The 25,969-nt window shown below is 46.6% G+C and overlaps 1 protein-coding gene across 7 annotated transcripts in view; it reads right to left on the bottom strand.

Moving 5' to 3' along the window:
• The window catches only part of PHF21A (PHD finger protein 21A), a 2,009,174-nt gene that overhangs the window by 458,004 nt on the left and 1,525,201 nt on the right, over positions 1-25,969 (bottom strand). For 5 of the 7 annotated variants that reach the window (XM_069623242.1, XM_069623245.1, XM_069623243.1 and 2 more), the window contains exon 15: positions 1,843-1,998. The exons of the other annotated variants lie outside the window; for them this stretch is intronic. In XM_069623242.1, coding sequence (XP_069479343.1) covers positions 1,843-1,998 — 156 coding nt within the window. The remainder of the gene's footprint in view (positions 1-1,842; positions 1,999-25,969) is intronic. 7 annotated transcript variants of the gene reach the window in all.

Genomic DNA, 25,969 nt, shown 5'->3' with positions numbered 1-25,969 from the left:
TCCAGTAGGCATAGGTGGCACTTTAAAATTGAATCTTTACAGTAAAAGATTTTAAGGCTTATATTGCATTTAAATCTAAAGACATACATGTGTTAATAGACCCTGCTATAGTCTAGTTCAAACTTTTATCGCCTAGTTGTGATTCTACTTGGGAGAGGTTCAGATTTAAACAACTCTAACACAGCATGTACATCTCAAATGATTTTTAATGTCAGTCCTCTCCAAATATGGAAGCAGCTTCAGTAATTATATGTTTTTTACTTTGGTTATTCAGTAGGATGATCCTGCAGCAATGAATTCCTCAACCAATTTTCCACCACAACTGCTCCTCATGAACATTGATCTAACTGGAATGCTTAGTCCTTTGAACACTCCCTTGGGTGTATGACATTTCTGCAGCACTCATTATCCTGTGTGTTCACCCATATGTATCATGATGTCACAAGTTAAGCTGCTCTACATGTAGTCACTCAGTACGCTGTTCCATTCCATCTACTTCACAAGTCATCAGCTGTTTTTTGTGTTCAGTTTCCTCCTACTCTTATCCTTTTCATGGGTCTCCTAGGTCCGACTGAGATAGTGATAGTGGATGGAATGTCATTCTTTGAGAGTTTCATGTGCTGATAGAATCACTCCAATGACCCTTTAAAGGAGCAAGCTAAAACATAGCTTAATGTTACAAAAATGAGCTAATAACCACAACACCTCCAAGACAACGCCTCCCAGGCTGAAGGCTGCCATTGGAGCTTATATCTTGGGGACTGAAACAAGACAAGCAAAGGTTTAAATTAAGCGGCAACAACAATGTGAGTTCTCATCATAAATACATTTGTATTTCAGCTCCTATAGATCCTCAGATCTATTCTTGTAGGAGGTCAGCACAGTATGGCAGGTGACTGCAGCCTTTGGCAAAGCAAAAGAAAAGGCAAGTGAGGCCCTAGAAGCACAAAGGTATTTTTTAAAGCTTTAGCTAGAAGGCATACACATATACTCCTCGTATGGAAAATAGGGAAGGTCTGTATGTAAGTATTGGCGAATGTACTTGTGGGGGTGTTTCATTGTGGGGACCTGTTCCTTGCATGAGTTGCATTCCTTAAAACTACTACTCTGATACATAGAAGAGGGCTCATGAATGGTAGCCAGGAATCCTGCAAGTAGAAACTTCATAGACCAAAGGTACTGAGAACTAGGTCATTACAAAGGAGCTGTAGTAAATACCTAACCCATTCTAGCAGAGTAAAAGAATGTCTGAGGAGATCCAAGCAGCAGAGTTGGAGGGATAGGCCAGCACATGCGCTCAGACTTCCTATGCTTTCTTATGATGTTTAAAATGCTCCAACGCCCTACCCTGCTGAAGTGTAAGTCACACAAATATAAAAGAATGCAGAGGTGGTCATAGGAAAACATATATGGTGCATAAAGTGGACTAAGCACTTAGTTGCTCATGCATCAGCCACATCCAGCCGAAGCATACTGCTTTTGCAACCTTTATGGGCAAGAAGCATGGTTGTACCATGCATCCCAAACCCAAACCATAACAATGAATCTCAAGTTATTTCATCTGAACTGAATGTTGCTTCATTCAATCCCGTGAAGGTTCAAAAAAAGGTCTTGTGTGAATGTTATCCATTATTACAGACACACGAGTACCACAGACCCAAATGTCCCATTTGATAACTTGCCAGTCACAGGCTTCAAATGTCAGATATAGTTAAGGATTAAGGTAGGTCCTAAGATTGCTGGCCCTCTTTCTCTGAGAAGGCAGATGGGCTGCCATGAGGAGGGATGCCAATTCTATGCCCTGCCAGACCCTCTCTCTCTCTTCCAATCTGGCGACAATACCTGATCATGACATTTGGGACAGATCCACATGCCCCTGGGAATAGTTTTCAGAGGAGGCTCCAGACAGTCCAGGTGATACACACGTGAGCATGTGTCACACATCAGCAACTGCCCGCTCTTTCTGCAAACGCTGCAAAAATCCTCATGGATATCGCCCTGTAAGATTGACGGAAGAGATACAGAGAGAAAGAAGGAGAAAAAGAAGGCAAAAAAGTGAACTTTAACATCCACATGCATCAATTAATGTGTTACTCTTCAGTACACCAATCAATACCATTGCAAGGGGGCGGGGGCAGTGAGTCTCACTGCACTACATACTCTCTAGCTGCACAGGGGAACAATGGACGAAGTCTGCCCTTTGCAACACCGAAGGAGTGAGGGTGGGCGGGGCAGTGCAGATGAACAAGAGGATCCAGGGTGCACATACCGCAGTATTTCCCTCCCTTTGTGTTTTACCACAAAAAGGCAGGTAATGCTGACAAACTACAGGCACACAAGGACATGCACTGCCATATATGCCTTAAATGGTGCCAGCTACATTCTGTTAAGTAATGCTCTTCTTCAAGACCAGTAGGGACACATTCTTACATGAAGTGTACCTCCTACATGTGCGGGGCCCCATGAACCTACCCAGAAACATACAACCAGGATTAAAATTCTAGCCGAGAGGAAAACAACCAACACATCTGTGATACAACTTCTGTAAAAGGATGTCCAACAAGCTCCTGAACGATTATGGAATAGGAGTAGCTGATCCTCTCCTGCCCCCTCATCACTACACACCACATGACGTCCAACAGCATTTTAACAACTAATTTTCAAAGCATTATGTTGGATAGAGCAATGTTTTATGCTCGGACGTTATACCTCTTTTACCATAGTCTAAAAAAAAAAAAGAATAATTTTTACAAGCCTGGGTCACAAAGTTTTAATGTTCCTTTTAGAGTTAAAGAAACAGAATTCATTTTGGACCATTTGCTGGATGTGTTCACAGAGAGGTGTGGGGGTTGAAGTTCTAGATACTGCATCTACTGCCAGGGAAATGTCACTAACAAAAAACAAATCCTAAAACCAAAAAATGGCTTTCCCACTTAGCCCCATAAAAAAAGAAAAACACTTGGAAATGCTAGTGAACAAGTATTGCCTTTATGGAAGACTGGTGTTTCTTTAGTCCTGTAGCTCGGAGAGAAGTTCTTTAGGGGAATGTACAACAAAGGAAATCCTCATAATAAGACTGGTGCATTGCCACACATCCAAATATTAGCACTCGGGAAAAGCTTTGTGAACCCAAGAGTCACACATTAGAAAATGGGGGTTCTTATGCAGTCCTTAGAAGAATTCTGGAGCATTGCCTAACAACCACAGCCCCTTAGCCATCGGATATTCAAATACTAATGTTTGGGGAGGTCTTCATGCTATGTCCAAAAACAGCTTTATGATCAAAGCTTGGAGACTGTTGATAAGAAACTCTCAACTGGCTTGCTGTACCCCGCAGACCCTGATCAAAGCTGGGGAGGTCATCTAATCACTTTCAGAGTTATCCACTCTAAAGCATCCAACTCTAAATATCATAAGGGAGGGCATTTTTAGTCCTAGCAGGATTATCCCATTCAACAAATACTCAAAAAACGGGGAGAACACAATACCCTAGGGTACACAGACAATAATGCCCGATTTTAAAAGGACAGAAAACAACCAAAAAAGTGCTTTGAAATAATTGAAATTCAAAGAGAACATGGGAATTTAACTAAGGAGTAGTGGGCACAAAATGTAATTGGATAACATCATACCCCATACTGGACTATTCAAAGGGAAAAGGAATGCCCCAAAATGAAAATGTTACAGGGCAATGTTTGACATTTAGCTACCATGAGACCACAACAAACCCTTTGAAAAAGACTGGTTTAAGTACAGATGGATTGTTCTGGTTATAGAATGACACAGAACAGAGGTTAGTTGCGATAGAAACACATCTCAATTGCTAAAATCCAGGTAAAATCATAAGCAAACTTATGCAGCAGAGGAAGTAACTCAAGACAGGAACAGGGCACCAGACATGTAGTCTAAAGGTTGTAACGAAGTCTGTACACCACCTCCATCACCTGACCCAGAAGGGCATAGGCAGCTAGCCTCTGAAGGCATCAGAGCCAAACCCCCCAAGCTCCATGGAGGCAGGATTTGGGGTATGCTGCCGAGACCCCTGCCCCCTTTATGACAGGACCCATGCCCCGACGGGAGAGACATCATGCAACAGTCTGTGAAATGGGGGAAAGCAGTGTCTCAACTGCAGGCACTAAGGGATGTGAATTCTAGGGGGAGCCAACAGCACCATGATGGACCACCACTGGAGGTGTTACATTGAGCTCTGACTGGAAAAAACAAATGCAGTGAGTGCGCTGGGATAGGTGCAATACAACTGCAAAAATATATTTTACTTTAAATCGGAGTATTGAATAAGTAGATTGGAGGTGGGGAGGGTCTAATATATGGTAAGTCCAGGAGAGTAATAGGACTAATCAGGCCTGACTGGGACCCTGAGGGAGGTGGCTTTGAGGGACATGTTCTGATAGGCGGTTTTATTGCCAAGGCAAGACCTGTAAATTACATGGTTGCAGGGAAGGCACATTTCAGAAAGGGAATTTTTAGGGTGTGTTTAAATTAGTGCTATACTAGGCGAGACAAGTAAGGTCTCATCCATAGATCCAAGGATCCTGTGAAACGTGCAGGAGGTGAGAAGAGCCTAGGCTAGGCCACAGTGCGTCAGGCAGATATCAAAGTTGCACGCAGGATTCTGTGGGTAACCAGTGTACTACTTTCAGGCCAGTGGTACCCGAGTTAGACGTCTTAGGGCCCATGACCAGTCTTCCTGCTCAATTTTGTACTAGTTTAAGTTGATCAACTTTATCAAACCCTACATAAATTCTAGGTAAAAATCAGGATTCAGGCCAGGTTCGCCTTGTGTCATTTCCAATTAGGGGCAGATCTTCCTGAGCCTATGTAACTAAAAGTGAGCTTTCTTTCTTCGCCACTTGTTTGCTTTAAGGGATGTAGGACAAAGTCACCAAATAAAATGCCACGGCTGCACTCAGTTTTTGTTCTAGAGGGTCAGGACGTTCAGGAGTCAGGCCAGTGGAACGGGAGGAAAGTAAGACAGTTTAAGACAGTGTTGAGTTTTGCTAGCATTTAGGCAAAGCTTATGTTAAGACCAGAAGGGAGTGGACTATTGTCCCGTAGGCTGCTAATCGATCTAGTAATACCAATTTAATGGCGGGAGGTATTAAGCTACCTCGATCCTACATCCCAGGCAATCTGGCTTTAGACTACACTATAGCACCAAAAGTCGACTATTGGATTTACAATCCAATATGCTGAATATTATGGACAGAGGGCAGTCATGGATACCGATTTTACTTGACCTATCAGCAGCGTTTTACCTACTTGATCAGGACTACCTTCTAACTGCCCTGGCACAGTAGGTAACTGTTCAGGGAATGCCATTAAATTGGACTGATAATTTCTCAGTAACAGGAGATCAGCAGTGCTTTAGGGCAATGCTTCATCTGACTCGTCTAATACTTTATGGAGTATCAGAGGGTGCATGTATGTCACCGGCGTCAACTATCTACACTAAACCACTCTGCAACATTCTTATTAATATGGGCATGCAATTCACAAAATACGCTGATGACACAATTACTGTTTGAGCTGCATGGGATTTACAAGGTAGACATGGATAGGTTTGAATCTCATCAAACATTAAAAAGTGGATGCCATCTCACTGGATGTGCCTTAACAGCAATAAAATAGAACTCATGATATGCGCATCACCCCAATCCAGAAGAAAACATCTGAGTATGTAAACTTCACTATTGAGACTTGCTTGATTAGTGTGCTGGAAAAAGTTAAAACTTTGGGTGTTTACTTGGAGGCCTCATTGGGTGCGGACACACATGTTAACTTCACTTCAAAAACAATTTTTTTAAAATAAATCATATCATCACTTAAAGCTCTTGAGGCAGATAAAACCGTTCCTTTCAGAACAAAACTGTATTGCCCTAGAACGTACCATTGTTCTTCCAAGAATTTATTACTGCAATGCCCTTTTGGACACAGTAAATACAAATTGAATTCACAAACTAGAGATTATCCAAAACAACGTTATCCGTATTGCCAGAAATCTGCTCCGGAAAACACATATCTGCCGTAAGAAAGGAATTACACTGGTTACCTGTGACTGCTCGGGTGCAGTTTAAAATCCTCACTTTAACACACAAATGAGTGCATGACAATGCCCCCGTCTATAAGCAGACTCTACATGTACCCAAGAGAATTCTAAGGTCCTCTGGCTCCTGGTTGCTTTCATGTCCAAAAACGAAACAAATTAATGGTAATGGCCAATAGTTTCCATCACTGGCACCAAAGGCATGGAATTCCTTATCCTTAAAACTGTGTCAGGAAAGTAATTTACTTTTGTTCTGGAAACAGCTGAAAACACGGTTTGAATAGAATTTGCTCTTTCTGCATTTACGCCTCTATGTCCTCTGCTAGATGTTTTTGTCTGATGTTTTGGTGTGTGCCCCGATGTTTGCGGGCTGTTGGCGAATTAGAAATAAATTAAATTAATATTTTAACTTGGGCCTTCCGCACTTCCTTCCATATGAATATGTGGGCTGTTTTCAGACATCCTATCCTGTACACTTCCAAACGGCAGTCAGAGATTTCACCATCAGGTTAAATGCTATCTGCATATCAACAGCATAGAGCTTAAAGGATGAGGAAAATTTGTCCTGAAAGGTAGCTAGTGGTGGGATGTAACTATTGGACAGCACTGTGACTGGGTGGAAAATTGGATGGGTGACTCCTACTGACAAGGCTTAGATCTAAATGATCATAATGTCACTGAGGTGGTATGTTCACTGAGGAACGTTTTAAGCCATGTAGCACCATTCCATCAGGGCCAAATTCTATTGAAGTCTGCTAGAAAGAAATGGTCTATCATGCCATTGGTTGCTGACAGATCTTGTAATATCAATATAGTTGGGGGTAGGAGAGAGATTATCCAGGACCTTCAGTGCTTCCTCCCTTATGTAAACGAGGGCTATTTTCAGTACACCTGAATGCGTGGAAGCATGACTGACTATCATTGAAGAGCTTGAGGGAGGAGGGGTTGGGGATCTGCCTATGCTCGATTGGTCTGGTGGTGTTCATCCATTGATTGGATATTTTTTAATATTTTGAGGAAAGGTCTCATCAATTCTGTCAAACAGGACTTGAGTAGTATCAGGGTAATGGATTGTTGTGGAGGGATGCAGAGTTCACAGAACATTCTGAATGTTTCTGAGGAGCTATTTAGGGAAGAGTACACGGTTTTGGACCTACCGTTTCTATTTTCTGTTAATCAATGCATGGTAGACTTTAGCTCGGTTTTTAAAATGTATTTTATTCTGTCATCTAGCATTCTGTGCCATTCGTTCAGGCTATCTTGTTATTTCTTTGTACGTGTCAATATTGTCTTATTATTTACTGTGTCTTGTATGAGGTTTCCCCTTTTTCTTGGTCAAAGGTGCCAGGATGTCCATAGTATGCTTGATTTCTGCTTCAAAGTCCTTTAGAAAGGTTTCAGTGTTAGACAGAGTCACATACTAGATTGCCAGGGTTGAAAGGGCATTGGAAATTGGTATGATTAACACTTTCCATATGACTGGTTGTAAGTGATTGGTGGGAGCTATTTATCTCTGTTTATTTTAATAGAGTGTAACCAGCCTCCCAAAACGAATGTGGGTCTGACCATCTGCTTTCAGAGCAGTACCTACTGCCACAAGCACTGGAAAATTAGTGGTAGGAAGAGATAAAAGCCCAGGGTAATGTGATGAATCCAAGTAGTCTTTCCCCTCGCCCCAAGGGGAAGCCACACCTTTTGGGCCTAGGGAATGGAGCCTGTTATGCCAAGCACCGCCTTAGGGACATGGCAAGAGGGATCCCAATGGGGAGAGGCCACTTTGACGGGCAATCCCTACAAAGTGATCATAGTCATCTTCCCTGTCCCTCAAGATCCAATATCTTTGTTAAATGTGGGAGTTGAAACCTATAACTTAACACTTCCTGTTACAACGGCCGGTTTTGTTTCTGACCCCCCCCCAGGTATCTACAGTCTTGGCCAGAGAGAACAGAAATGGGGATAGACCAGCCCCCTGAGAGTGCACAAGATAAAAGAGGCACTTGAAAACGGCAGCCAAGAAGAGAGGCGACTGCAGAGCTCAAGGGAGGGAAGATCCTCTTCGTGGAAGCTGCAACAAGGTGGCACAAACGCACACTTGGTGTGGCCTTCAAAAGGGCAGATGCCACTGCAGAGGCCCAGCGCTGCCTTGCGAGGAACCAAGAGTCCGGCCTCCAAGAATAGGGGAGAGTGCGAGAACAGCATGCAGGAAAGCCAGCGCCAGAGCCCTGTGGGATGCGAGAGTAAGGCAAGACCGACACAGAACCCAGTTGACATGTCGCATAAGCGTCTCCGCTTCAGATGGACTCGTCACCGACCTGTCCGGGGAGCACTGCTGAGAACTCACATGTATGCAGTTTCTCCAAGGAACTGGGAAGAGGGTGGTGAGAGCAAAGCAAGAAGTAGGGAAGAAGACCCAAGGCAGGGTGAGCCAACAAGGTGGGGTGAGAAATGAGACGCCCCACGGCGGGTGAATTAAGAAAGGCCTCAAGTCGTGGTGAGAAGCCCCAGGAGAAACCCCAAAGTGGGATAAACTATGGAAATTCCCAGAATGGGCGACAAGAGCAAAACAAGTCAGAGAGTGGGGATATAATCCAGAGTGGGAAAAGAAGAGCATAAACAACCCAGAGTCGTGGAACAAGAGACAAAGTACAATGATAAGAAGGACAGAGACTGCAAGGGCATGAAGTACATGTTAGCCAAGAGACACCAGGGTGGGGGTCAGAAATCAGCCACCTTCCCTTTACTCGTACAATGGACCAAAGTATGATTTTTGTTAACCTTTGCATTTTCTTTGTAGTGGTAGGGAAAGGATTCAGGTTAGACTAGTTTTCTGGACAAAGTATTGAATTTATGTAAGACATCCTGACAAGCTCCATGTTACATATTTCTATTTAGAATAGGGAATAGATCCATAGGCTTGGGGACAGTGTAGGCCTTACATTTTGGTTAAAGGAATAAAGAAGTGTTGAGACAGCATGCCTACTTGTCAGTCTACTGATTCTGGAGCAGAAACAATTTGAGGGTGGAGAGTATGAGCAGGAGACTAGCGTGGAGCCCGCTTCAAGATGGGACTTCCGCCTGCATTCAAAATAGCCAATAGACATTTTATATGCTCGGAATGCACAGACCAAGGGGAACGAGAGAATATTGGCTCACATAACCAATCAGCTAACCCAATACATGAAAAAGCACAGAGCTTTGGCTAAAAAAGAGTGACAAAGGTAAGGAAAAGAGCAGCACTTGTGACAGAAGAGTAGACAGAGTCCAACAACTGAGATCCAAGGATCCAGGAACCTGTGGCAAATTGATCAAACTAAGCAGCAACTAGAGGAGCCAGTGATTTCCTTGAACATTGGGACAGCAGGGCATACATTTTGCAGGGAAACCTGTGAAGACCTCTCAGGACTGGGACCTTTTTTAACCCATTGAACCCTGACCTTACCGCAGCTTGAAGGGCACCATATCCCTCAAGAGTGTGAAGGGCGCATACATCTATGAAGAGAAAACAGAAAGACAGGAACACAGTCTGGGAAGGGCTCAGTATCACTTATACAAGTCTTTTGGTTGGAATAGCACTATATCCGGTTACGTGGGCCATGGGGGAAAGTGGTTCAAGGAGGCAGGTGCAGCCCTGGGCCAGCTCTCTATCAGTCCACCAGAACACAAATGGGTCCCAATCACAGCTCAGCCCCCACTATACAGGTAAGGACCCTGAAATGAAGGCCTGCCCAGGCAGAGGGGTTACTGCCCTATAAAATCAGAAGCCTCATTTAGAGATTGTGGCTTCTATAAGCAGGAGCCTCACATTTAGAGCAAGCTATAGACCAGAGAGTGGTGAAATAGGAGACTGGAGCACGAGGAGAAGTAGGATAAGCAAAGGAAGTGGAGAAATAATGGCAGTAGCAGCATTGGGAGGAGATGGCAAAGAATTGGTAACATCAGGAGGAGGGTACAATGGTGAAGTAGTAAAGGAGGTGGTAAGATTTGGAGTAGGTGGATTCCGGAACTAGCATTCAAACCTAGCAGCATACCTACAGAGATGCTCAAATCTCCTGGGCCTGGATTTAAAATAATGCATTGTCCTGATGTCCCAAATCTCACAACTGCAGAGATGCCCAAGAAACCAGACTCCCCCATCACACTAGGCAGACACATTCACAGACAGCCATGGAAACCCCCACAGGAGAGGAGAAACAATGAAAATAAATTAATGAGCTCATAGAACATCGTAAAAACACAGCCTTGGATATAAATAAACCAAAACAATCATGACTTATGACCAAATAAATGAAGGTGGACATGGTGGAGAACAGAGCCTGAAAATGTCAAGGGGAGCGGGAATATAACTACAGACCCTACTGTGAAGTGAGACATAATATTGAAGCATAACCAATAATCTGCTGGCCACAAAGTCAGACAAAATATGTTAGGGTAGCTCCAGAAAACGTAGGATAGACACTGTACAATGTTAATGTATACATTCACAGATAATCTGCCTACAGAGGTTCTCAAACACATTCTAAATGATGAATCGCAAATTGAGAAGGCTTTCAAAGCTATCAAAAGACAGGGGACCTCAAAACGGAGAAGGGAAATTGTATTAGCATTTCTTCGTTACTCGTTAAAGATGTCATACTCCAATACCGTGCAATACTTAGGCATATTTTTGCCTTCTATCAGAACTACTTCTACCAACGAAAGACAAATTGAACAAACAGAATAAATCCAGTAGGCTGGCAAAGAAACTGGAATTAGAGACAATGATGTATCCACATGTGCTCAAAATGTTACCTCCCCAAGGGAATCTTAATATTACAGGACCTAACGCAGCACTATCTGGTTATCAGTAAAAGGTGCTGCGATCAGGAATAGTATAACAAAATTCTATAGCAGTGTACATTTTAGTCAACATAAAATTGCTGCAAGTTTGTCAGGCTAGTATTTTCGATGTCAGTCTGAAATGAAGTTTGTAGTGATGTAAAACTACAGTAGTATAGTGTTGGCTTTTCATTCTCCCCACACCCACATATTTTTACTGGAACCCAATAAGTGCCTGAATTCCCCAGAGAATGTGCATCTTGATAGAACCCAATAAGCCACTTTGTGGTCTTTTCATCTTTACAATCGTTATTAATTATCGATTCCACTGTAAGTAGCAGAGTGTAAAATCAAACATGGCACCTAACTGCCTTACCTTCCATTTTTGCCCGCAAGTGCTCATAACAAGGTAGCCCCTTGGGTCAGCGAAGCAGGACCGTGGAAACAGACATCAGTCTCCTACTCGCTGAGATGTCAAGCACAGAAAGCGACGGAACAACCACATGGACCCCCCCAGCAACGCCTGGACCGATCCACAAAGATGTAACATGGCACGAGGATTCAGGGATAATCACAAAACACACCACACCCCAGGTGTTAAATTTGATATCAGATATAGACTTGATATGCTGCTGGATTGCTAGGGAAATAAAAGTTGTAAATAGTAAGATTGGCATCTTATTCTCAATGCCCATACTCCAGTTGACAACCGTGATGGGCGAGGGGGCCAGTGGAGGAGTGCATTATCATGGCTATTATACAACATGGATAGAATCACTTGTTTGTAGCAAGTTGGGCTCCGAGGAATGTGAAGCGGTGCTAGTACAGTGGCACTAGAGACTTGGCAAGAATTATAGTATGGGTTTACTGATAAATGCCATTGATGTGATGTGCTCTCTTATCTGATCGTTTGCCATCCAGTAGTAGTCATTAAGGAGGACTAGCGCAAGAATGCACCATAGTAGGTACAGATCGTGACTGCTGACACTAATGGATAAGTGGGGCAGTTGGGCGAGCCAAGCACAATAGAATAGAACTAGGACTACTAGCTAAAATTAGATTACGTAGATTTATTAGACCATTTATTAAGGCAGTGCTGGTTGTTAACAGGGAGGGGAATTGCAGTTCTAATTTTTAACTTATTAACATATCTAACATTAACAAGCAATTAGCATCTGCACAGTTCAGAGGGTTGGATTCCTTACTGGGCTCATAAACAGAGGTAGTCTCACACTCGAGAATCCCTAGTTGTGGGAGACACAGCAAGCAATAAAAAAATAAAGCTGCAACAGGAAATACGCAAGATAACCACTAGAATAACTATCTGCCTGTAATATCCACAGCATGAGTTACTTGGAGTCAACTATGACCTACAATACAAGTTTAAGGAGATTCAGATGAAGATAAATGAAATGTAACTGGTCAGAGTCAATGGACCTCATTACACGGTAGGCGGCCGCGGAATGAACGGTGCCGATAAGGGACCGGCACCATTCCTTCCGGGCTGCCTCATTATGAGGTCTACAGCGGGTCCCGCTGAGGACGTCTGGTCAGACCAGGCGTCCTTAGTGGGACCCCGCTAGCAGACCGGGATGCCAACAACGGGCCCGTAATTAACGGGCCCGTTGTTAGCATCCTCCCCATTGAGCCTTATGGGGGCTCAAATGGGTATGGGGATGTACCGATCCGGGTCCCGCAAAAGGGAATTACCGGGCCCTCCAAGGTCAGAATGGCCCGGTAAGACACCTTTTGCAGGACCCGGGCCCCAGTTTGGAGGTAGCCATGTCACTAAAATCAGAATGGCTACCTCCAAACCCGTAATGAGGCCTATTGACTCTGACTAGTTCAAATAGAAGTTTAAGGCGATTCAGATGAAGCTAAAGGAAATGGAAGTGGTCAGAGTCAATGTCTACATGCTAAATACTCACTCTGGGGAAGACCTCTATGCGGAACTTAACACGTTGTTGCGCCTCAATACAACCAATCTAATCCGGGGACAGAATTTAATCAGATGCTTAGACATTCTTCATGACACAAATTCTCAGACATGCAGTGTCAACAAGGAGGAAATAAACTACTAAAACGCAGTAATAATTATTGTGGTGAACCAGAAGGAGGAGTCGGACCAAGATGTGACAAGTTCAAGGGAGTTTGTTTAAATAATAAAACATCTCTCCAGCCCTACTGCTATGAGGGTAATTCCCTATCTAACAAACTTAAACTAATAGTGCTCCTCAAATGTCCCAAAAGAAATAGTCCAACACCCATTTGCTATCTGGCCTGATCACTTAGAAAAAATTTAACAGAAAGAAGACGAAAGACAATCTCGGTTTGTCCCACTTGCACTAATAGGGCCAGTTTTAGGTCTGAAAAGGAGCTAGTTCCTAGGGGATGCTATTTTTATAAGAGAACTGTAGGTCTTCTCTCAGTATAGGTGCAAAATAACAGATTTTCAGGGCCTCGTTCTATTGGAACTGCGCTGCTAGCCTTTCAAAATTAGTAAAGAAAGCGCAGAGATCATCTTCGTGGTATGGTTGTAGGACCCCATGAGGGAGACGCTGGTGGCTTTGTCCTACCCTAGTCAGTTGACGGTCCTGATGGCGCTGGTCAGCCTGGACCTGATTTTCAATAATCCTCTCTAGGAGGGTCTCTATCATTGCTTCTGGGTTTAAAGATTGTTTTGCTTGAAAAAATGTCTGAGGTGAGTTAGAGGACTCGAGGTTTTCCTCCTTGGAATCAGCAGGGAGTTTGGTGGAGAGGGCTGTATGCCCAAGTTTCTCCACTGTCGGACGTCTGGGGTTCATCCCTAATGATGATTTAATTCCCCACTGTCCTACTGGTGGGAGGCGGTCAATGGGATTGGCCACACGCTATGGACGAGGGTCTGCCTATTGGGTCACTGTCATCCCACTTCTAACACCCTATGTGGCAACCAGAAGGAGGAGTTGGAAGTCGGACTAAGATGTGACATGTTCAAGGGTTTTTATTTAAATAATAAAACACCTATCCAGCCCTACTGCTATGAGGGGTAATCCCAGACCTAACAAACTAAAAATAATGGTGCTCATCAAATGTCCCAAAAAAATAGTCCAAAACCGATTTGCTATCAGGCCCGACCACCAAGTAAAAAGTGTAACAGAAATAGGCCAGAGCAACAGCCCCTACCCTTGGCTTTGCTTGACCCAATGACTCTCTCCTAAGAAGGTTTTTAAAAGTGCGTCAAGTTCTGGATGACATTCCAAAATTGTTTTTTTTTTTAACCAGTTTGTCAATTCCTCACAATATGCGCCTTGCTGCATGCTCTGAAGGGCAAGTCTGGCATTGACAGACACATGCAATGCCTATTTACATGAAAAAAAGTGTTCTTAATGCAATTCCACCATATTAGACGTTGTGTTTTTGTTCTGGCCTTGGGTTTGATCACTGGAATCTTTCAGATTCTCTTGGTACCCAGACTTGCTTGCTATGATTTGCATTTCTAGGGCTCTCCAAAGTCCTGCGGCTCTCTCATAGGCTTATTTTAGCAGAACCTTGGTGGGGCATATCTAGCGTCATGGTTTTCCTGGCTCCGGAAACCTGTTTGGCTTTGCCAGCCTCTAATATCAATGTCTCATGATTTTCCCATGCTCTCCCTTTGGCCCTCGGGGAGGCTTGCTTTAGTGAGACCTCGGTTGGGTGTTTGTATCCAGTATCGGGGTTTTCTTGGTTCCCGTAACGCTTGTGGCTTCCCCAGGCTTTGATTATAATGGTTTGCTCGTCTCAGAAGAGTTACCTCTCCAAGAGAGATTGGTTCCCTTACTCTGCCCGGCAGCTATTGAACTTATCATACAGAGATCGCTGCGTTCTGGTCTCAGCGTCAGTTAACAGACTCCAGGCACACCTTGGCTTCTGTGTGGTCACGCCACCAGATGAGACTGTTAGGATAGGTGCCAAATTGAGGAAAAGAGTGGACTAACCAGAAAAGATGCAGTTGATGGTTGTTGACTCTAAGAATTGCCCCAAAGCAACACTCTAAGATTGGGTTAACTACAGGGATAATAAAGCCCGTAGGGAAACCCTCCAAGGGTAAGGCAGGTAATAAGTCTTCTGCCTGAATAGTATGGTGTTGTCTTCTCAAATATCATTCCGCCGAAATTTCAGGATATTACTTTCACAGCTAATTAGTATAGTATACAGTTCCAGTCTTGAATGAAGGAAACCTGAAGGAGTTGAAAACAAAGCCAAGTAAGGGAGATTGGAAAGTGCCAACAGCTAGTTTTTGCAGTGATTACTTAAGTTCATCGAGAAAGTGTATGCGGCAGGAAAGCGAAATCGCAGCTTGACATCTGACCGCATGGCTGACTTATCTGGGGAGCAGGATGCGGTAAGGAGAGACAGCGCGCAGATGTCCTTCAGTTGTATTTCTACTACATAGATGGATACAAAGCAGAAAGACAAAGGTTCATAGCAAATAGAAGAATTGAGGACAGTAAGGAACATGAGAGGATTCAAAAGAATAGTGGAACAGGAAACAATACAACAAACTCAACGAGCGTCTGTATAAAATGTATCGATGCGCTGGTCTCCATGGTAGACTTACTGAAACAGCAGTATGTGCCGATGGTGAAGCATCATTGATACAGCTCATATTCTCTAAATGAACTAGACCGTCACTTGGCACTTTGGGCGCCGTTTTGGAAGAAGGAACAAGCTACTTACCTGTAACCGTTGTTCTCCAGCATGGGTCTGGCATGGATTCACATGCACATGAATATTCCCCGTCGTCAGGCTGGGAATCCTCGGTAAAAGAAAAAATCAGTTTCAGTTTTGTTTCTGAACTGTCTTTCTCCTAACAACCAATCACTGGTCTCTGGCTCATACTGCCCCCAGCCAATGACTACCCTATACCCAAGCCCCTCCTCAGGCAGCCATCTTCAGATTTGGTAGCACATAAAGTAGCAGTAGGACCAAGAGCAGAGGGGTAGGTGGGAGGGTTCGCATGTGAATCCATGCCAGACCCATGCTGGAGAACAACAGTTACAGGTAAGTAACTTGTTCCTTCTCCAGTATGGGGTCTGGCATGGATTCACATACTCATGAATACAAGAATACATAGCAGTACACACATGCACAACCACGGGAGGTGGCAAGGCTCAACATTAAGCATTTCAACAACTCAACATTAAGCATCTCTTACCTCCTCACCAGGCTCACCTTCAAGTGAACAGGTTGCACAGCACTCCTTGGCCGACTCTGGACTCCTCCCTGGAATCCCAGTCGACGCAGTAGACTTTTGTGAAGGAGTGAGTCCTCCTCCAAATAGCAGCCCTGCAGATATCCAGCAGGGGCACCCAACAGGAACGCTGTAGTTGCAGCAATCCCTCTGGTCGAGTGGGCTCTCGGACGGCCAGGAGACGGTCGGTTTGCCAACCAGTGAGTGCGTGATGCAGTTGGAGAGCCACCTTGAAATGGAGGTCTTGGACAGGGCCTTCCCCTGGTTCACAGGGCCAAAGTTCACAAACAGCTGTGACGTCTTCTGAAAACACTTTGTGCGATCCACACAGAACTCCGCGCTCTAGCCACATCCAGCGAGTGAAAAGTCCTCTCAGCCGGCGACGGGAAGAAAACAGGTAATACCAAGGGCTCGTTGAGGTGGAAGTCCGACGGCACCTTGGGAATGAAAGAGGGGGGCGTCCTCAGCACGACTCTCGTTGCGTAGAAAGTCAAGTATGGGCTTTACAGGTGAGAGCCTGTATCTCTCCCGCTTGTCGTGTGGAGGTGATGGCTACCAGGAACGCCGTCTTCCACGACAAGAATTTCAGAGGTGCCGAATGCAGAGGATCAAACTGGGGACCCATGAGCCTAGTTAGCACCACATTGAGCTCCCACGCCGGGGCCTTCACCGGCGGGAACAAGCAGAAAAGTCCTTTCATGAACTCCTTCACCAGGCGATGCAACCACAGCGACGATCGCCCCGGAGTTCTGGTGTAGTGGGAGATAGCCGACAGATGGATCTTGATAGAGGCGTGCGCTAACCCCGCCTTGGCCAGCGACAGAGGGTACGGCAACACTTGAGGGGCCGTAATCCGTAGAGGGTTTATCTTCTGTGCACAGCACCAGACGGTGAACCTCTTCCATTTATGTCCGTAGCACTTAAGAGTCGAAGAAGTCCTGGCCTTGGCAAGCACCTCCTTGCAGTCCGCCAGGATCTCGTATCCTCCATACTCTAGTGCTGCAGGAGCCAGGCCTGCAGGTTCAGAGACGGGTCGTGGTGCAGGATCGCGCCCCGTACCCTGGCGAGAAGATCTGCGTCTGCCAGAAGCTTGACTGGAGGGGACGCCGACAAGTCCAGAAGGTCCGGGTACCATATCTGCCTCGGCCACGCTGGTGCGACGAGGATCATCCTGCACCGGAACCGTCTGAGTTGACTGATGAGCCGTAGGAGCAACGGCAACGCATAGAGAAACAGGCCGTCCCATGGGAATGAGAACGCATCCTCCATGCTCCCCGGCTGGGGAAACCTGCTGGCGAACCTCTGGCACTTGGTGTTCGTCACAAACAGATCGATCTGGGGATTGCCCCATCGTCGAAACAGTAGGTCCACCTGATCCTGCCGAAGTTCCCACTCGTGGCAAGAGCGCAGCTCCCTGCTGAGTGAGCCAGCGACAGTGTTTTTCACTCCTGCCAGATGAAAGGGTACCAGGAACATCTTCTGAGCGACGGCCCAGTGCCATAGTTCCTGTGCTTCCTTGGAGAGAGCAGGGGATCTGGTGCCCTCCTGCTACCGAATGTAGAACATCGTTGTGGTGTTGTCAGTCAAGACCCGCAACACCTTGCCCTTGTGGGACGGAAGGAAAGACCTGAGGGTCCAAAACACAGCCCGGAGCTCCAGGACGTTGATGTGCAACAACTTCTCCTCCGGGAGCCAAAGGCCTCTTGCATGGAGATTCCCAGTGTGCATGCCCCATCCCTCCAGGTAGGCGTCCATTATCATCGTCTCCTGGTGCACTGGTTCCTGGAAGTCTGTGCCCGCCGCTAAATGCGTGGGGACCCACCGCCATAGAAGCGCCCGACGGAAAGACTCGTCGAGGGCGATCCTGTCCTCGAAGCTTCCCTTCACCTGCATCCAACGGGAGTCAAGGAACTCCTGCAGCGGCCGCATCCGCAGTATGCACAGCCGAACGAGGTAGATGCACGACGACGACATGCAGAGCAGGGACTTGATGGACCTCACCCTGGCAACCTTCATGGCCAACAGCCATTGCACCTTGCCCAGGATGGCCTTTACCCTGTCCTCCAATGGTGCGGCTAGGCGCGCCACTGTGTGCAGTCTAGCTCCCAGGAACTGGGCATCCTGCAATGGCTCCAAGCAGGACTTCGCAGTTTATCGAGAACCCCAGTTCCGTGAGCAGGCGGACGGTCGTTGCTGTGTGTTCAACGGCGAGTTCCCTTGACTTGGCTCGGATGAGCCAATCGTCCAGATAGGGGTAGACGTGGAACCCCTGCAGGTGCAGCCGCACCGCTAGGCACTTGGTGAAGACCCTTGGGGCCGACTTCAAAATAAAGGGGAGGGCCCCGAACTGGTAGTGCCGTCCGTGGACCATGAAGCGCAGAAACTTTTGATGCCCTTTGTGAATGGGGATGTGAAAGCAGGCATCCTCCAGATCCAGCGACGATAGGAAGTGTTAGGTAAGATTTCCGGAGCTGGTAAATCTTCCTTTCCTGGTTCAACTCCAGAACTTTTTGCTTTTCTAGTGGGATATTTTTCATAAATACCTCAGTGAGTGGGAACCTTTTTCCACACTCACCTGTCTTTAACTGTTTTTATGGGTGTCATTTTTTTAAGACTCTCCATAGTGTCTTTTTAAAGTTATCATGTCTAACAACTTATTGGCAATAAGTGCCTGTTGCTGGGTTGCCCTAGGGGCTCCCCATTTAACTTTATTGTGCTAACCTTGAGTGAACTACAGTTCCCAAGGGTAAAAAGGATCTTTGGATCCCTTTTACATTTTATTCTGTGAAACCAGTACACCCCACCTTATGTGGAGTGCTGGGGAGATACAATGTATCCCCTTTCACATTAAAACTGTAACAATTCTGTTACAGTGATAAGCTTACCTTTAATGGCTGGTGGCAGTGATACCTTTTACTAATTTGGTGCACCTTTACCGCGGGCTGTAATCACAGCTGCAGTAAAGGCACCGAGGGGTGCTCATTTTACCAAAATGGCCCGTCTTCTTTCCTGCCATTTTAGTGTTTTTTGTTTCTGGTTCCTTCCCCCGACATCCAGGGAGTTTTGTCTTTGGTGGGAGTCCCCTGGACACCCCGCCCAGGCTCCAGTCAGTCTGTAAGCACAGGAAGTGGGGGAGGAGTCCAAAACTTCCCCCTCCTTTGTCTTATGCCTTCCTTCAACTGGGCCAAATCCCAGTGGGGGGTTGGCTGTCCTGATTGGACAGCCAGACGCCCCTTTCTTGTAAAATGCGGGGAGAGAATGCAGAGGTTGTGTTGCAGTTCCTGATAAATACTGGAAACCTGGAAGCTGAAGGAATGTCGACCACTGGAACAGAAAACCGAAGAGGATGACAAAGGAAAAGCGGCGCGAATGATTTCCAGCGACCGGAGAGCCAGCTGTGTAACCGAAGCCTGCTGCAGTCCTTCCTTCTGATCGACCTGGGGTCTCCGTAAACGACAACCCAAACCCAGAGCCTGGTGAGACCCACTAGACTCAAGAAGACCTGCATTTTGAGCCATCCCACGGGTTGCTGCTACCTTGCGTTCTTGCAGTACCCCAATATCCTGGGACCTCCAGCCACTGTGCGGTGCACGGTCTTCCGAATTCCGAATCTCGCTGAAATTTCGTGGGCATCCTGGTCTATCTCCAGAGACACGAATCGAGTCCAAAAAGTCCCCTCAAGAGTGCTGGACCTTTTAAACGACGAGAATTCAACCGCAATTTTCTGTCTTCTTCTGTGCTCCTTGAAAAGGCGCCCAACCCGCAGAACCGCATTCAGCCACGAGAGAAATCTTGCCTAGAGCCTTCTTCATCGATCTCTGCTGCAAAGTCCCTTCTGAGATCTTGTGTTCAGTCTCCAGGACAAGGAATCCACTGACCGGGTATTTGGCTGCAGTCCCTGAAGTTCTCCTGCTGCAATCTCTTCTTCAATGTTGAGGTACTGTGTTGGCTTGGGTATATACTTACCTTAAGCCTGTTGGGATTTCTGTGTAGTCCTGGGGTGTTTTCTGTGATTGGGAGGTCCCTCGTCCAGTACACCCAGTCCCACTGCTAGAATCCTGCTGGGGTGTCTTCTGTGAAGCCCCTGGACCCTCTTCTAACCCTAGAAGTAAAGTACTCACTTGTTTGCCAGTTTGCCTAAGGAAACTCTGACTTTTGTTACTAAAGAACTTATTCTAACACTGCCCGTTGGTCACTAGTCCTAGTGACCCCCCTTCTGCCACTGAGAAAACTCATGCTCTAAGGGAAAGACTTTGAAGGGATTGGGACTTCTGCCTAGAAAAGAAATCAAGTGTTTTACTTATAAAGAGTTGGTGGGTAACTGTAATTCTCAGAGTGAACAGTTACAAAAGTTCTTACTGATCTTGAATGTGTAATGCACTATTCTTAAAAGTACGGTTACCATCTTTTCTTCCTTAGCCACTGTTTTGCCAGTCTAAAAGAAAGTAGATGTAAAGGTATTTTACTCTCCTGTGATTAGGTTGTGCCTCTTTACAAAAGTAATGTGTTGTTTTCACCAGATTATTCCTGTAGGGTAATTGTATGAGTGTCCTCCAACTGTTGGTATCACCAGGTTAGTCCTGCTAGGATAACTGTATGAGTGTCCTCCAACTGGGTCTTGCTTCCCCTGACTTGCTGCTAGCCTGTCTTTAATAAGTCTACATTAGGTTGTTGCCTACCTAGAATAATTATTCAGTAAAGTGTGACATTGGGTTTTACTTTCCCCTTCATTGTGATGTTAAAGTATGTGGGTTTTACTTACCTTATGTTAGCTGTGTGCCATCCAAAACAAGTTACCAGAGTTATTGCTTACCTCAATCTGGGTTTCCCTGATTTCCAAAGCATCTGTAATTGTATATTACATCCTTAGGTTTTACTCACCTGGTATAACTGTGTGTTATGACAAAATAAGTTATAGGTTTTTACTGCACCTAGAATAAGTGTTTCACTATTCACCAAAAGTATATTATCCAGTTGACTGTTTATGTTATTTGTTCCAAGAATCACTGTACAACTGGAAGGGCCTACTGTCCTTGTATTACCAAAAGTAATCTAAAAGTAACCATTGGTCTTTTACTCCCAAAGAATAGGCTTGACCTATACTAAATGTGTATAACAAGGTTTTTACTTCCCTAGAACTACTGTTAGGTGTTCCAAATCAGGTTTATACTTGGGCCTGTGTGCTTTCAAGTATAGTGTTGTGTTTTATATGGTGATTTCATATGTGTTAGTACTTACTTAACCCCTAGATTTATCTGGGCCTACCTGTATTTAAATAAATCCTTTATTTTTACAATACATAGTGTTTCAGTGTTTCTTTGGATCATTTGTATTACAATGTTCACTTGTACTGTATCTACTGCCCTCTCTCCCTCCTAAAATAAGCCTGGCTGCTCTGTCTACGCTACCCCGAACTCAGGTGGTACAGCCTTAAACTAAGAGTGGAGTCTTGTACTGCCTCAGTAGAATGGTTTTGCTAGGCCCTTAACGGGACTTCAGAAAAACAGCCTTAACAGGAAGTCCCCTCCTTCCAGCTGAAACAGCACGTGCTGAAGGGTGACCATCCGGAACTTCTGGGATTTTATGTATTGGTTGAGGCGGTGGAGCTCTAGGATGGGCCACCAGCCGCTGGTCTTCTTTCGAACGAGGAAGTACCGCGAGTATACTCCAGAGCCCTGGAGCCTCTTCGGGATGAGCTCGATTGCGTACTTCTTTAGCATTGCTCGTACCTCAAGAAGCAGTTGAGGGATGTGGTTTTCCTTCCTGGCCATGGGTGGAAAACAGGTACACTTCTTTTGGAACTCCAGAGTGTGCCCGTGGGCCAGGGCATCCAGCACCCAACAGTCGGTGAAGATGGATTTTCATGCACCGACAAATTTCGCCACCCGGCGTCCCACCGGGGTGCTCGGGTGGGGGCCCGACATCACGGCCGGTTCAGTCCTGCTTTTCCGAAGACTTACTGCCTTGGGCCCCTTGGCGACGAAGTCTGCCAGCCTTTTGCGGCCTCTGTAAGCTTCCTGCGATGACGAACGGGCCGCCTGACAGTATGAGGAAGAGCTGACGCCGAATCCTTTGGAGGCACCTGGCTTGCCTCCGGAGGGCCGAAAAGGACAGCTGTCGGAGTGCCCAAGGCACGGGCCGTCTCTGTGTCGGCCTTGATGGCCTGCAGCGACTCGTCCACTGCCTTGCCGAACAAGTTGTTCCCGTCGAAGGGCATGTCCAGTACCCTCGTCTGAACGTCCTGACGGAAGTCTGTGGCCCTGATCCCGCCAAACCGGCGAAGGCATATGCTTTTGCCCATCTGGCGGAAGCCAGTGTTGGTTATGTCCGTTGCCAACCTAATGGCGTGGTCCGACGCCAACTCGCCTTCTTGCGAAATTTCCAGGGCCTCTGCCCTCTTGGCGTCTGGTAGGACGTCCAGTAGGGGGGCGATTTCGAACCACAGCTCCCTATCGTAGCGGGCCACAATAGCGAGAGCGTTGGCCGCCTTAATGGTCGTCGCTGCCGACGAAATGACCCGACGTCCCATGGTATCCAGCTCCTTCCCCTCGCCGTCCGGCGGAGAAGTGGAGGTCAACGCTGTCGTCCCAGCAGACTTCTTCTTGGCAGCCGCGAAGACCACGGAGTCCGGAGACGGCTGAGCTCCGAGGCACAATGGTGCACAGTCTGGGACCCGGTACTTCTCATACCGGTCTCTCTTGGTTGGGGCCAAGGATGGGTCCTTCAGGAGGGCCAGCCCCTCGTCCCAGATGTCGTCCAACAGCGGGACCGAGAGCACAGTCTTCCTCTTGGCCTCTCGTCTTTGATAAAGGAAACCCTCCTCCTTCTGCTCCTCGGGGCATAGCTGAAAAAGCTCAGAGGCCCTAGCGATCACAACTTGAAAAGAGCCAATTTCGTCTGGGGGAGAAGCCCAGGTTGGGGGCGACGGGAGATCTGTTCCTTCTTCGCCGCCGTCGTCCGTCCCCGTTGTCTCGTCCCTTGGAGGAGGGGCTGGAGGTGAAGGATGAAAGGGCGGGGGTGGATGGATCCGCTTCCGCTTAAGTGGGGGGCTCCCCGACGACCAGGTGCCGCTGGATCGTCTGCCCGAGGCAAACTCATCCTTGTTCTTCTTTTTGAACACAGGGTGTGCAGGGCTAGAAGGATGTCCTCCAACCTCTCTGTCGGTGGTTCCAGCAGTTGCGACGGGAGCCTCGGCAGCGGCGTGGTGTCCTCCGGTTCCTCGTCGATTTGCTGTTCCTCGTCGGAGCCCCCGTCGCTCTCCTTCCCGTAGGACCCGACCTTGTCGAATCTCTTGTCCAAGACTGATTTGAGGCCCGCCAGCTCATCCTCGGAGGAGATATCCAAGTCCGGTAGGACTATTGCCCCCCCCCTTCTCGGCCAGGGGTTTCACAGGAGTCTTTTTGATGGGCATGAAAGATGATTCCCTCCGGGAGGGCAGGGAAACTCTTGTCTTTGAGGTCCACTGGGGCTGCATCTGCGGGTTTTGCCAGGGATGTTGCCACCTCCTCAATTGAAGCCTTAGCCAGGTGAATCTGGGCCTTCGCGACCTTTGGTGCGTCTGAGGCCTTCACCTTCGGGGGAGGGTCACCGCCTCGTCCCCCCTTGGCTTCCTCCGTCGGGGTTGACCGGGGCTTCTCCCGAAGCTTACCCGGGTTCTACGACTTCATCATCGCGCCAAAGCGTTGGGTCATGGTTGACGGCGTCTGTGATGCTGCGCCCAGCCTGGCAGCCGAGGAGCCCGTACCAACGGCACTCGCGGTGCCCACGGTGCTTTGCCTTATATTGGGCCCCCGTCGCCGGAGCGCCCTCGAAGGTCTTAGAAGACCGCTCAGACTTCTTATGCTCACTGGTCGCTGGGCTTTTCGCCTCCAGCCAGTCAGAGAGCCGTTTACGATGGTACGGGCAGACATGTCCTTGCAGAGCGCACAGTCCTCCTCCACATGCAACTTGTCGGAGTGCAGGTAGTAGAGGCACTGGGAATGCTCATCCTCCTTGAAGACGTTCTGTAGTCCACATCCAGGGCAGATCCTAAACAGCTTGGATCCAACGGGCGTCGAGTCTCCTTTGGGTTCGGCCATGTCCACGCGGAGTAGGCCTCAAAGATCTTGCGGAATCCTCCAAGAAGGGAAATCCGACGAAAATGCACCTTTGAGGGGTGTAGAGATTTCCGAAACGGGTCCCCGTTAATCGGAAGAAGGGGAGGAGCTTGAGGCTCGGTTTGACTGAAAAAATAAGAGTAAACTCTTAGAAAAAACGCAATACGCAGTAAAAGCTCAAGAGCTAAGCACGAGGACTCCCAACACTTGAACGTGCGGTAAAAATCTTAAGATGGCTGCCTGAGGAGGGGCTTAGGTAGAGGGCAGTCATTGGCTGGGGGCAGTATGACCCAGAGACCAGTGATTGGTTGTTAGGAGAAAGACCGTTCAGAAACAAAACTGAAACTGAATTTCTTTTACCGAGGATTCCCAGCCTGACGACGGGGAATATTCATGAGCATGTGAATCCATGCCAGACCCCATGCTGGAGAATTATCCATATGATTTCCTTTGTTGTATGAGGTTTAATTGAAGCACCGGAGAGACGATGCTCTGGTGTTTCCTCATCCGCCAACCACTATCACATATTGTAGTTGTGAAGCTGAAATGTAGATCTCCAAATCAGATATTTGTAATCCATCCTTCGCATAGAGGATTCTTTCACTTTGTCAGTGAAATTATCTGCCTTTGCTTTGGTCATTAGAATGGTCTTATTTTGCTGCTTGCCTCAAAGAATCTTTAGGCATGTTAAGTGGAATGTTTTCAAACGAATACAATAATTTAGGCAGCGTCACCATTTTTGGCAATGACATCTTGCCCATTAACGATAAAGGATGTTTCAAAATTCTGTCAACTTTTCTAGTAGGGCTGGAACTGTGCTAAATTGGCATGCCTGATAGGGATCATGGTATAACTGAATGCCTAAATATTTAAATGATTTAGTGGACAACTGTAATGGGAATTTTGTCAAAATGGTTTCCATCAACTTGGCCATAGCTGGCAATGGAAAATGTACAGATCATCTCAATTGATGTGTATCTGGTACGTTTACTGAAGTTCTCAGACTTAAAGGAAATAATTAAAGTTAGTTTTGGGATTAAGTAAATACAACAGTATGTCACAGAAATTAAACTTGTTGCGTTGCATGGATTAATACCATGTAGAATTTCTGCTTCTTCAATCGGTGCATCTAGCTCTTTATGTTCGCCTGTTAATCTCAGCAGCTGCACCAAGTCCACCAGGTCTGTCGCCTCCAGTTCAGAATAAGTACCTTTGCTTGTATATAACCTTTTATAGTACAACTGAAACGCCTCATTTAACCCTTGCTGCAACACTACTACGTTTCTGTCTTGGTCCTGAATTTGACTAATCACCGACTTCAGGTTTCTGGTCTCCTGAGCCATTCCAAAAGGCAGCTCGCTTTATCACCCTCCCCATGTATCCTGACAGTATATTGATTCTGCTCAAACCTTGATAGAGAATCTTGCGTCTCCTGCCAGATGAGACCTCAATGCCCTTGCAAGGTCACTCCCCTCCCCCCGCCACATCACCCTGTTCGGACGCCCTTCGCAAACTCACCCTCCAAATGTTGATTTTATTTTTCAATTGAACTCAGGGAGTCGCCTAATGATTTCCTAACTCCCGTCTCCTTGGACATGGATAGTCCTCTATCATTTCAAACGCTTTCCACTGTAACCCTACATCCTCTAAAGACCCCTCATTTAGTTAAAAGAATGCAGATTCGTCCTCCCGCAATGCTGTATGAAAGGCTAGGGAGTCTGCCCAGAGCCTACATAACGAGATGGTCTGTCTCCTTAATGGCCCCTGAAGGCCAGTTAACAG

This window comes from Ambystoma mexicanum, chromosome 11 (assembly GCF_040938575.1).
Source record: "Ambystoma mexicanum isolate Mex_15411 chromosome 11, UKY_AmexF1_1, whole genome shotgun sequence".
In the NCBI taxonomy this organism is placed as follows: Eukaryota; Metazoa; Chordata; class Amphibia; order Caudata; family Ambystomatidae; genus Ambystoma; species Ambystoma mexicanum.
This window is presented reverse-complemented; position numbering and strand designations above follow the sequence as displayed.